We start from the raw sequence: 13,465 nt of genomic DNA, 5'->3' as shown, positions 1-13,465 counted from the left end.
AACATTCTATGATTGAAACCCAATCACGAACAGCTTTGTAACTGTGTATCTTATGGTGGTTCAATAAAAAAATTTTAAAAACAAGGAACAGGGTGACTCATATGCAGGGACCAAGGGCTCTATAATTTGATGCTTTTCCTGTTGTGTAGACACTGCTGTGTAGACAGACTCCTTTTTTAGGTTCTTTTTCATGAAACTACTAACTCTGGGCAATGGCCAGAATTTTAATTCTTTAAAAAAATTCTTTTCTATTAAAGCACTGTAATTTACAAAGTGATTCATAGTAAATTGTACAATTTTTCAACACCAATCTCATCATCAGTGTTAACTTCCTGCACCAATGTCCCCAGTGTCCCTCCCACTCTCAAGCCTGCCTCCTTGGCAGGCACATTTTAAAAGTTTTGTTATAGTTTAGCTCTCTGATTTTATTTTCGTTTTTTCTGTGATTCCTATAGATAGATAGATAGATAGATAGTAGATAGATAGATAGATAGATAGACCACAACTTTACAAGGCAAATATGTCCAAGACTCACTGCCTCTGATACCTTCTGTCTACATCATCTAACTTCCCCCTTTTGGTTTCTTTCCTCCCATTTTCCTCTCAGTTCATAATCTAAGGACTAGGGTAATCTCCGTATTTCCACTTTGATACTTTGCATTCCCTGGTCTTGTTATCATACATATCACTGATAAGTGAGATCATCTAGCATTTGTGTTTCTTCTGACTTCATTTAACATGTTATTCTTTAGTTCCAGCCAAGTTGACCATAATTTCATGATATCATCCTTCCTTGCAGCCACATAGCATTCTGTTGTGTGTATAGATAAGGTTATCATATTCCACTTATCTGTCTTTGAAACCTAGGATGATTTCATAGCCTACCTTTTTTGTTAAGTGCTGAAATGAATAATAGTTTGTGAATTTTTATTCTTCTAGTTAGTTAAGGGAGACATTGAAGTTTCTCATGAGCCTACAGGACTTCAGTTGAACTAAGAATAATCCACATGCTAATGTGGCACATCTTTGCCTGTTCTGGTCATTTTGGATCAATCAATTCATCAGGTACTTAGTTGAGAGCAAGAATATGGCAAAATATTCAATAAACATTTGTACAAAGGAGGATGAAATTTGTATAATATTTAATAACAAAATATGTCCAATTTTTCATTTTAAAATGTATTGTTGCAAGAATTATTTTCTCCTATATATTATTTATATCTCATATATTAAAATATCAAGTCATTGGCAGCTCCACTCCTTCAGTCTTTCGATTAATATATTGAATGGCATCATTTAAGGCACACTGATAATTTTCATAGCTTACCTATTGATGAATAAGGAGACAGACATTGTGCCTATTTGGATATTATTAAATGTAAATGTTCAAATAAAAGAATTGTAATGAGCCCAATTTAAATGGTGGAGTAATGAGACAATCTTAAAGAAGGTCCATAGTACTGTATATAAAGGCAAAGAAAAACTTTAACAAATGATCCAAATAAACACAAGAAAAAATTTTAAAAGTCTCATTATGATAGAGTCCAAGAGTTCCAAAAGGTCCATGTAAGGCTCAGAGAAGTTCACTAATTAGGAAATGCATTGTTATATGTAAATGAAGTTTCCAGATAACTGATAGGTAACAACATCAAAGCAGAGTAAGACAATTTGATGGAAGTACTTATTTTTCAGGATTTTTTCAGCCAAGTCCCACCACAATGATGAAAATAGAAAACAAATTTTAATCCTTCAAGAGACTTTACATCATTATTTGTAAATGTCAGATTATGGTCTGAATTTTATGAAATACTCAACAGGCTTGCAGACCTGAGAATGGCAGAGCCTGACATCCTCAAAATATGCTTAAAATCTGTTGTTTGTTTCTTTTCCTGTTTCATCTCTTGACATCAATATCTATTTCTTTGTGGCTGTCAGTACACTACCACTGGCTTCTGTTCCAAACTCTCCCTGCCCCATCTAATTGAAAATTCACTTACTGTGAAATGGAAAGCCTGGTAAGTAAACTCATTGGTATTGCATGTCAACTACAGGCAAACAGTCCCCAAGTGGGGGTGATTGACTGGCCTTTAAGTAAGTGTATATGAATCTAGCAACTGTGCCATCTGTTAGCCTATTCAGAGTTTTCTTCCACTCAACTTGCGCAAAAATTTGGATTTGAAGGTATCTTGAAAATAAATTACTTTTGGTTAAATGAACTATTAACTGAAAAAAAATTATTCCTGTTTTTTACCACAGCATTCCTGAATTGCTGGAATTTTGGGAAAAAGATCCAGTGGAGATTCTCTTGGATCTGGGGTTCGGTGCCGATGAGCCAGACATCTGCACACAAATCCCAGCCAGGTTCCTGGGTTGTAGCTCAGCAGCCAGAGGAATCAATATCCGTGTTTTCCTCGAAGCTCAGAAGCAGCGAATGGACGTTGAGAACCCTAACTTGTATGGTAAGTGAGGCCCTTGTTCATTCAAATTTCTGCATGACAGTGAGCAGATCTACAGCATTTGGAGGGAGATAGAAGTCAGCTTCTCCCTCACAGGGACATCAAACAGAAAAGCTCACATGTTAATCATTCTACTGCCAGTTGATCATTCACTTCCATTGCCAGTGGTTGTACATGTTTAGGGGAGAAGGAATTTACTTCACGTTATCCTTACTCAGGACACCATCATTTGGACCATCTCTGGTTTAATAATAGGGAAACAAACAAACAAACAAACAAACAAAATCATCTTTTAAATCTTCCTGCTCAGGATTTACACATACCTGCTCTGCTCAGAATTCTCTGACTAAAAGTTGTACCATTGAACTGCAAAGGGGTCAGCATGTGCAGTCAAACCATATACCCAGAAGAAAGAGAGCTGACACTTCTGGTGAACAGTGCTAACATACACCTACGCTAGGAGTTAAAGAGAGTAACATCTCATAAGGTTTATTATAAGTCATTAAGTGAAACCTTCATCTCCTCAACTGCAAGACTTACCTCCTTCTTATAGCTCTGGGGCAGGAGCCATAAGTGGCAGTTATTAATCATGTATGTCTCTATACTTTTTTCTTAAATATGCCTTATACTTTTTGTTTCCATGCATGCTGCTATTTTCCCCAAATTAGTGGTCAATAGATATTTTCTCAGGATATTAGTAAGGATGTTTTTGGTATATATGTGCTGAGTTCAAATGATTTAAGGGAAAGATGCTTTTCAGGTAATCAGATTTGTTTACTTCAAAATCTGCTTAGACACATTCTGTCTCTAAGAATCGTTTTAATGCAGAACCCTCCTAGAGGAGCTTTAAGATCTTTTGTAGGCAAGAGATTGTAAATGTCTCTATTGGGAGAAATGCAAAAATTCTATTTCTGTAATGAGTTCTTTTAAATAAAAAAAATCTTTGCCAGGAAGACCAAGTGAGGTGAAGTGTTTTTCTCAAACAAAAATTTGAAACAAAGGCTTCTCTTAGATTTTTTAATTTATATTTGTTTCTCTTGCTTTTCTGTGGGTGAAATGGGTCTAAACAATTCTTAGCAATGAGATTTTTTTTAAAGAGCATGAAAAGCTGAAGATATTAAAATGTGATATCTTTACCTTTTGGAAGAAATCACTATTTTTTTCTCTCTTTTCCTCCAAGCCATGCAGAAATTCAAGTTCTTTTATCAATCCATTATTTGGGAAGAATAATCACAATTACCAATATTTGAGAAGTATTTATTTCTCTGGTCTATAAAGTAAACATTTTACAGATCAAGTTGACACATGGTTTGTAGGGGATTCAGGGTTGGCCATTGGTCCTTTTCTTGTTGGCCCATTCTTGTCTCATCTACTGAACACTTTAGATAGTACTTAGTAGCTATTCACACTCAATCCTTACCAAGACACTTTTGATTCATGAAAGACAAGAAGGTCGAATGTAAAACAAGCAATAATAAAATAGTTGATTCTACTAAAGCCATAATGAAAGTATGTCTCATTTAAATTCAATATAAGAGGTTCAGCGCGGGGATATGAAAATCAATTGGTTCATTGTTCAGTCTACCCAAAGGCAAAAAATAATCCACTTCAGACTACTGTGTTCTCTAAACTGACTAAACCAATTAAATTGATAGGCTTTGTCTTAGTCTAAGTATAAAATTATGCTATGGGGTGTATATTTAGACAATCATAAAAGCAGAATTATGATTCAGTTGTAATCTCAGGCTCACAAAAGAGATTCAGTTTCAACTAAAGATGAATGTGGAAGGGAAATGGAATAAGAATGTTTCCCCTGAAAATATCCAGTACATGGATTCCTCTAGACTTTGAAAGAATATGTCTATGCATCATATTTTTGGAAGGGATACTAGTAAGTGTCTTCTCCCTTTCAGAACAAGAAAGCAGGTAGGCACAGAGACAAGCTTTTCAAAGACTTTGTGGTACTGTTACTTTGGTTCAAATGATAGTCAGAATGCAGTCCTTGACTATTATTGATTTCTGATATTCTGCATTTCATCCTTGGCAAACAAAATAAAACAGTATATTCTGTTACCATGGGTGTATTATATGAAGATACCAAAAATATTTTTATAATTTTTTTCAAAGTGGCAATGTGTCCCCATATTAGTTCTTGCTGCCTTAAGTTTCCACAAGTGCAATTCAATGAATCAGTACTTGCATATTGTCTAACTAATTGATGCCAGGTAATCCACAGACTTAGAAGTTGACAAACTGATTTTATAAGTGAAGGAGTTTTCACATTAATGGCCATCTTTTCTTAGAAAACTGAGAACAATCTATTCTTTTCCTGAATCTTACACATTTGAATTGTTAACAACTGATGCTAATACAAACAGTGCTTTCACAACAGGTATGAGAGACAAATAAAACAGATGTTATTACCTTAATCCTTCATAGAAAGAAGCTGATCTGTGGCTCAAATAGTCCTAAACACCATGTATCTATTCATTTTTCAAATACTTTGTGACCATAATTTCAGTAATTAAATCAGGCATTCTGACTCCATTTGTCATTATCTTTGTACTTTTTAAGGGCCAATCTAAAAAGAGTTAATAGAACCAAGTGATGTATCTAGCTACCTCCTAAAACTGTAGAGAAATATTTATATTAAAAAAAATAGGTTCACTTTTTTTTTAGGTTACTCTTTTATATGTCATTCGATTTAAAGCCTAAAACTTCAGATTTACCTATACTGGTATGTTAATGCATAAAAATATAGACATACATGTATTTGTATAGTTAGATATTTTTCAGCTAATTATAAATGTATAATTTATACATACTCTTTAAAAAGTTAGAATTATGCTACTCGAGTTTCTAAGGACCTAAGTTAGTACAGAAGAGCCTCAAACTACAGTTTCAGTCAGTGTGATTTATTGCAGTAATGTGAGGGTGGGGGTAACAGGAGAAGAAACCTGATTAATGTTGAATGAAACAACTTTAATCAAGGATCTAAGTTTATTATACATATTTTCACTTGAAGTTGAAGTTTGTAAGAAACTATTATTGGCATCAATTGAGAGATTACTGTATTTTTACTAACCAAAATAAATCTGAAGAGGATATTTTGCATTTACATCAAAAGGCAAAAAAAAAGCAACATCAAAGATTTGGGGTACCTTAGCTATAGTTTAGAGGAATTCATACCTGAGGCAGCAAGGGTGGTACCACTAAGCTCCATTCTGTGGCCACTTCCAGCCTGTACACTTCAACATTCCTGCTTTTACTTTATCATAAGGTTATTATAGGGCAAGTGAGTGTGTAGTGATGCGTATAATTTGGTGAGGCATTTGGGGCATGGGGTTTTCTGGGAACACAAGTTTTTTCCATAAAAATTAATTTACTTACTTTTGGACTGCAGCGAAAGCACAGCAGGTAGGGCGTTTGCCTTGCACGCGGCCAACCCGGGTTCAATTCCTCTGTTCCTCTCACAGAGCCTGGCAAGCTACCGAGAGTATCCCGCCCACACAGCAGAGTCTGGCAAGCTACCCATGGCGTATTCAATGTGCCAGAAACAGTAACAACAGATAACAATAGAGACGTTACTAGTGCCCGCTCAAGCAAATCAATGAACAACGGGATGATAGTGCTACAGTGCAGTGTTATTTTGGCTAACAAAAATGTTTAGGGGCCGGAGCGATAGCACAGCGGGTAGGGCGTTTGCCTTGCACGCGGCCGACCCGGGTTCGATCCCCGGCATCCCATATGGTCCCCCAAGCACTGCCAGGAGTAATTCCTGAGTGCAGAGCCAGGAGTAACCCCTGAGCATCGCTGGGTGTGACCCAAAAAGCAAAAAAAAAATGTTTAGTAGAAATTCTTTGGAGTTCCACAAGAGGGGGAAAATTAATATTTGCTTTCCAAGAACCTCATTGTAGGGGAATCAGCTCCATGACAAAGAATAGCATGTGCCGAGAAAATCTGAGTTTTCACAGGACAGTTCTTCCCATTTTGAAAGTTCCCGTGTTAATTATTCTCTTCGGTTTTGATTCTATTAATTCAATTTTATAGAATAGACTGGAAGAAAACTGAAAACTGTGTGTTCTTTGGATTTTTAGGTCGTTTCAAACAGCTGCGGATCCTGGACCGTGTGGCCAATGCCTTCTCATCTTTATTGAATGATCTTAATGTCCTACAGAGTGAAACAGAAGATAAATATGGGCAAAACAGCGTGCAAAAGACTTCAGTGAATAGGGCAAAAGAGCATCGAAGAAGAATGAGTGAACTTTACAGGAGATCTTATGAGCAGAGCAGCAGGAGGGAATGTAATATAGAAACATCAGAAGCATCAGAGATAAGGGATAGATTTTCCCTCACTTCAGCAGAGCCATCCGAGTGCAGAGTGAGCTTAGCAGAAACAGCAAACCACTGTGACCAAAGGAATTTGTCTCCTTCAGTGGAGTCTCTGTTCCTCCAAGTCCACGACAACTCTGATCTTTGTCATACTCCGTGCACTCTTCTGAGCAAGCAGTGGCATCACCCATCCATGCCAGCTGAACAGACATCTCTTTCCTGTGTGTTTGAGAAATTCATAAAGGACAGAAACCAGAAGGAAAACTCAGTTCATGCCAACAAGCTCAAGAACCTGTTTCGTCGTGCCCGCAATGCACCAGATTCCTTTGAAATGGAAGAGGTCAGTTTGTATCTAAGTTGTCAGTATGTACGTGTGTGAGCGCACCTGTGTATGGTGTAGCATGCTGGGGATCAAAACCCAGAGATTTCCATGTGCTAGTGCCTTACCACTGAGCCACACACCAAGCCCCAGTACTTAACATTATATAAATGTATATATATATATATATATGCATATATATTTGATTTGGGGGTCACCACTGATGGTACACAGGGCTTACTTCTAGCTCTGGGCTCTGGGATCACTCCTAGCCAGGCTCAGGGGTGCCAGAGATAGAACACAAGTGAGCTGTGTCCAAGGCAAGCTGCCTCCCTACTCCTGCACTCTACTTTTAAGGGTCATAATTGCATCAAAGTCTGCCAACTCTCTCTATTTCAGCCTGTAGAAGTTGTACACCCAAGTTCCAAATGCATGTTTAGGCAAGAGCTTTGGTCAGCACTAAACAATGAAAACAGCTTTTGCTTTCTTATATACTTTGCTTTTACTGATCACAGTGGAAACCACTGCTCACTTTTTACTTTGCTTTAATTTTAAAGGGATATATATATATATATATATATATATATATATATATATATTCCTTTTTCTCATTGCTTGTTTGGTTAGGGGCTATTCCTGCAGCTTGAGTCCAACTCACAAATATTTTCTGTACCTTCACCTCCACTTATACTCATTTTCTCTACCATATAGCTGGCATCCTTGGAAAGAACCTGTCTTTCCAAGAAAATTACATTTTCATTCATTTTTCTGTTATTTACTAATTTTTTTACTGTTTATTATACTCTGTTATTTTAAAACAAAACATTTCCCTCTTTTACATGTAAATTATCCAGAAGTAAGGCATGTTTATTATCAGCCCCAAGGTTGGGTTTCCTCTCACCTGAGTCCCCTGTACTCTGGGCTCAAGGCATAGACTGTGCCTTCAGAAGAAACCGTGACACAGGGTCAGATAGTGCACAGAAACTAGGAATGTGCCAGGGACAGCAATAGCCTTGCTGATGTGCTTCTATGGTCACTATGTAGACATTTAACTTTTGGGGAGCAATAAAAGATATTTAGGGAGAGTCACTACTCTATACTCAGCAGTGTTTGGGGTGCTACTCTTGGATCTGTTCTCAGGGGTCATTTTCAGTAATACTTGGGGGCCTTGCAATGTTGGGAAACAAAATTGAGTTGGCCACATAAAGACATGCATCTTAATCCTTATACTATCTCTCTGGCCCATTCAAAGAGATTCTGAATCAATCAAAGAACTAAAATAACTTGGGGGAGATTAAGTCTAGCCACGATTCTTAAAATTTTTACATTTTATTGAGATAACACTAGTTTACCCAAATGTCTGTGTTTTAAGCATACAATTTTGTGCTTCCTTAAAATTTGTCACCACACCACAACCATCACCAAAGTACCAATATTACATCACCACTGTCCATTAGTACCACTCCTTCTTTAATTTCATCACTTTCCCCTGAGTACAGAGCCAGAAGTAATTCCTGAGCACCACTTGGTGTGGCCCCCAAACCAACCAAACAAACAACCAATGTCAAGAAGTATATCTAAGTAGTTACAAATGCATAGTAACTTTTTCAATAAAAATAAATGGAGGACTTTTTAATTAATAGTTTTTGTATTGCTGAACTATCATAATGGCTTTCTGTTTATCCCTGAGTTAAATATTCAGGAGCATATGTTCTATAATGTTTAAACCATTTGACATGTAGAAATAGATTTCTGTACAAAGATTCTCATCTCAACATTAGATTAAGATTTTCAATATTTAGAAAACATTTCAACACTGGAAGACTCATTAAGTAAATTAATGTACCTTTAAAATATGGCCTATTGTGCAGTCATTAAAGATAATGTTCTTGAAGAAATTTTATGATGTGGGAAACAAAGTTCCTCCTCTAAATTTTTTGTGTGAAAACTGACTATATAACTATGTCCATAATAAATGTACTGAAAAGAAAACCTGGAAAGAAACACTCAAAAATATTAATAGTTACTGTTTCCTGATCTTCCTAATGTTCTATATTTGTTCCTATAATATATTATTTTTCTATGTCTATGTCAGACATACAAAGATTGCACTCATTTGTGGAATATAAAATAACAAAATGGTTTTGGGAATATTGCCATTTTGACAATGTTGATTCTCGCTAACCATGAGCAGGGGATATGTTTCCATTTCCTCATGTCCTCTTTGATTTCATGGACTAGTGTCTTGTAGTTTTCTTTGTAGAGGTCTTTTACTTCCTTAGTTAAGCTGATTCCGAGGTACTTGATTTTCTGGGGCACAATTGTGAATGGGGTTGCTTTTTTCATGTCCCTTTCCTCTGTCTCATTGTTTACATATAGGAAGGGCATGGATTTGGGGTATTGATTTTATAGCCTGCAACTTTACTGTACAAGTCTATTGGTTGGAGATCCCGAGAGGGAAGGGAGATTCATGCTGAAAGTAGACTAGAGACTGAACACAATGGCCACTCAATACCCCTATTGCAAACCACAACACCCAATTGGAGAGAGAGAACAAAAGGGAATTCCCTGCCACAGAGGCAGGGTGTGTGTATGGGGGGGGGATGGGATTGGGGGGGTGGGAGGGATACTGGGATAATTGGTGGTGGAGAATGGGCACTGGTGGAGGGATATGTTTGCGAACATTGTATGAGGGAAAAACAAGCTCAAAAATGCGTGAATCTATATCTGTACCCTCATGGTGATTCACTAATTAAAGAATAAAATTTAAAAAAAAATAAGTAAATAATAAAAACAGAATAAAAGAAAAAAAAAGTAACAGAATGGGAGACTAACACTCAAGAATAGTAGAGATAAGTACCAGAGGATTACTCCACAGCTTGGAAGCTGGCCTCACATGCTAGGTGAAGAAGCAGTTCTGATAGAGAAGGGATCACCAAGCAAAGGGTGCTAGGCGGGCCTACTAGGGATAGGAGATACAGACTGAAAATAGACTATAGACTGAACATGATGCCTATTTAATACCTCTGTAGCAAACCAAAACACTTAAAAAGAGAGAGAGAACTAAAGGGAATGCCCTGCCGCAGAGGCGGGGTGGGGTGAAGGGGACAGGATGAGGGTGGTGGATGGGACATTGGCACCATTGGTGGTGGAAAATGGGCACTGGTGGAGGGATGGGTACTCAATCATTGTATGACTGAAACGCAAGCATGAAAATTTGTAAGTCTGTAACTTTATCTCATGGTGATTCACTAATAAAAAAATTAAAAATATATATATTATTTTTGAGGAAATATTTATTTTGTTACAACAGTGACCTTATTGCCATAAAAATTATTAATTTCTAAGAAAAAATATGTAGGAATTCTACTCTATTAACTTAGAAATCAAATATTGTTTTCATTTTGTAAGATTGTCTAAACGTTATATAGCAACTATCTTGTACGGAGATAGTTATTATTTTCTGAATTATTCTCCATAAACTTACCACATCATAAATTCCTTAGCTAAAATTAAGTACTAAAATATATTAAATACAGCCTCTAAATAGATTTGAAAACTCCTAGGGGGTAAAAATATCCTAGCATAGTACTTTAATTTTAGTTCGATTTAAATGCTACATCTTCCAGACAGGATCCTTATACCTCTCATTCAGAAATTATTTGTTCCTTCCCTTTCCTGAATGCCCTTCATCATCATCATCATCATCATCATCATCATCATCATCATCCCGTTGATAGTGGAATTTCTCAAGTGTTCTCAGTAACCTCTCCATTCGTACAAGCCCTGAGATTTTAGAAGCCTCTCTCAACTCGTCCTTTCGACGATGTCATACTGGAGGCTCTTTCAGGGTCAGGGGAATGAGACCCAGCTTGTTACTGGTTTTGGCATATTAGTACACAATGGGGACCTTGCGAGGCTCTCCCATGTGGGCAGGAAACTCCCAGTAGTTTGCCAGGTTCTCTCAGAGGGAGAAGTAGGCTATAGGCTATTGTGCGGCCACTTCTGGGAGCTTGCTTTTAAGTCTCTGGATGGTGGCTGTTGACAGGATTACACAGCGCCAGGGGCAGTCCCTGGGTGTGACCGCCTGGCTACTGGGAAATGGGAAATCTGGGTGGAGGAGGCCCAGTCCCTATCCGAGCGGGCTTGGAGGTCTCAGCCCCGAGTCCCACATACCTGGGTTCCTCTGCCGGTTCCTTCATGCGTGAGGCTCGTCCGAACATGTGGAGAGGGGTCTTGAGCATGGCTGTGGCTAGACTCCGGAGGTCTTCGGCCGCCGGGAGCTCTGCTCGGGGTGGGGAGGGAAGCTGGAGCCCATCCTCTTCGAGGAGGCCTGAATGCCCTTAGTTCTTTAATTTTTTGAGGGGGCCAGAAGAGCAAACCCAGCAGCACTCAGGCCTTTCTCCTGACTCTGTTTTCGGGGATCGCTCCTGGTGGGGCTCAGAGGAACATAGGGAATCCTGGGATTAAACTGTCTTCTGCATGCAAGGCAAGTGCCCTACCCCACTACACTATCTCTCTAGTTCTTTGAATCTTTAACTTAAGTATTTTGACCTGTGACCTTACTGCAACAGATTATTATAAGTTGCTATGTTAGTTTTTTTCTTAAAAATTTTAGGTTCTGTGATTTATAGTACTGTTTGTGATAGGGCTTCATGTATACAGTTTCCAACATCACACCCCCACTAGAGTGTCGACTTTCCTCCACCATAACTACAGTACCTCCTACCTTAAACATCCCTGTCATGGTGAGCTTATACTATTTGAGCTCAAAAATCATGCTTATGTCTTAGTAGTAACTAATATGACCTTGCTATATATTTATTACATAAAAAGAATTTATTAAAACATTTCTAAAGATATTACACATTTTGATGTCTCAGGTCCTGAGCTTTGAAGAAGAGAACAGTAACCCTCTTGATATGAATGCAGGAACTGTAGGTAAGAATTCATTATTCATTCATAATTTATTGAGGTATATAATTTTATTGGTGTACTTCCAAAAAAGAATGTAAGTAACTGATTTTCAATTTAATGTGGAGGACAAAAATTACCTCTGAGAGACCTTGCTATATTCTATTATATTTTGCTGCTATTTCTACCTACTATTATTCAAAATCTGTAAGTAATGCAAATGACACATAATTTTCAGAGTAGCACTGTAGCATTGTCGTCCAGTTGTTCATCAATTTGCTCGAGCGAGCACCAGTAACTTCTTTATTGTGAGACTTGTTGTTACTGTTTTTTTTGCATATCGAATACACCACTGGGTAGCTTGCCAGGCTCTGCCGTGCACTCGAGATACTCTCGGTAGTTTGCCAGGCTCTCCAAGAGGGACAGAGGAATCAAACCAAGGTCGGCCACATTCAAGGCAAACATCCTACCGCTGTGCTATCACTCCAGTCAATTTTCAGAGTATCTACCACATTATTTACCACAGAGATATTAAGTCTTCCCAGTCTAATGAAGTATGTGGCTTGTCTAACATTAACTTCTGTACACCTGTAATAGGATAGTGGGATACATTTTACATAGGACAGGTACTAACTGGGTAAATATACTCTTGTACTGTCAGCTTCTTGGAGCCACAGAAGTCATATTTTACCCAAACCTATTTGTTCTATCTTTAACAAAGAGATAGTGTAAACTCTTTAGAAATTTTTTATTCTAATCTTATTTTCCTTCTGTTTTATTGAGATATTATTTACATGGGGGCATTGGTAGAGGGATGCTGACCTGTAGGGCTGGAGTTGGAACACTGTATGCTTAAAATTGGGTTTGACAGTTTAGTGAATCACAGTGACAAATTGTTTTTAAAGTTTCTTAAAACTAAAAACACCCAAAGTTTACATTTTCAAAAAGGACCCTATGCCAGTTTATGGTGTATAGTATAATGATTTGACTTATATATGTATTGTTAAATGATTACCAAAAGTTCCGTTAACATTCATCACCTTATAAAATGTTTTTACATTGAAATGAGAACTTTTAGTATCTACTCTTTTAGCAATCTCAAACATATTATACAACAGTATGAAGATCAGCATCTTTTTGTACTTTGTATTCCTAGCATTGATTATTTTGTTCCCCCAAAATGCCACTCTATCTTTAGATATTTAATTTTTTTTTAATTTTTCATTCAATTCCCTTACTCACCCACCCCAAAAGCCCCAAGTGCAGAAAATGTTTCTGTTTTCTGCCAGTATATATATTCTAAATTAAATGATTGTATCACATTTATATTAAACTCTCAGTAAAAAAAAGCTGTCTTATTGTATCTTTCAGAATCACTTCTTAGAATGATGTTGGATCATCCTAGACAAGAGAGAGGGAAGCTTTTCTCTACTAGTTCTTTTTG

The 13,465-nt window shown here is 37.3% G+C and overlaps 1 protein-coding gene across 1 annotated transcript in view; it reads left to right on the top strand.

Moving 5' to 3' along the window:
• Positions 1-13,465, top strand: part of ITPRID1 (ITPR interacting domain containing 1) — a 134,592-nt gene that overhangs the window by 44,002 nt on the left and 77,125 nt on the right. Inside the window, exons 7-9 of the mRNA XM_055123974.1 lie at positions 2,257-2,459; positions 6,554-7,128; positions 11,991-12,048. Of these exons, the coding sequence (XP_054979949.1) occupies positions 2,257-2,459; positions 6,554-7,128; positions 11,991-12,048 (836 nt within the window). The remainder of the gene's footprint in view (positions 1-2,256; positions 2,460-6,553; positions 7,129-11,990; positions 12,049-13,465) is intronic.

Source organism: Sorex araneus, chromosome 1 (genome assembly GCF_027595985.1).
Source record: "Sorex araneus isolate mSorAra2 chromosome 1, mSorAra2.pri, whole genome shotgun sequence".
Taxonomy (NCBI): domain Eukaryota; kingdom Metazoa; phylum Chordata; class Mammalia; order Eulipotyphla; family Soricidae; genus Sorex; species Sorex araneus.
The sequence above is the reverse complement of the archived record's forward strand: the minus strand, read 5'-3'. Positions and strand labels throughout refer to the sequence as shown.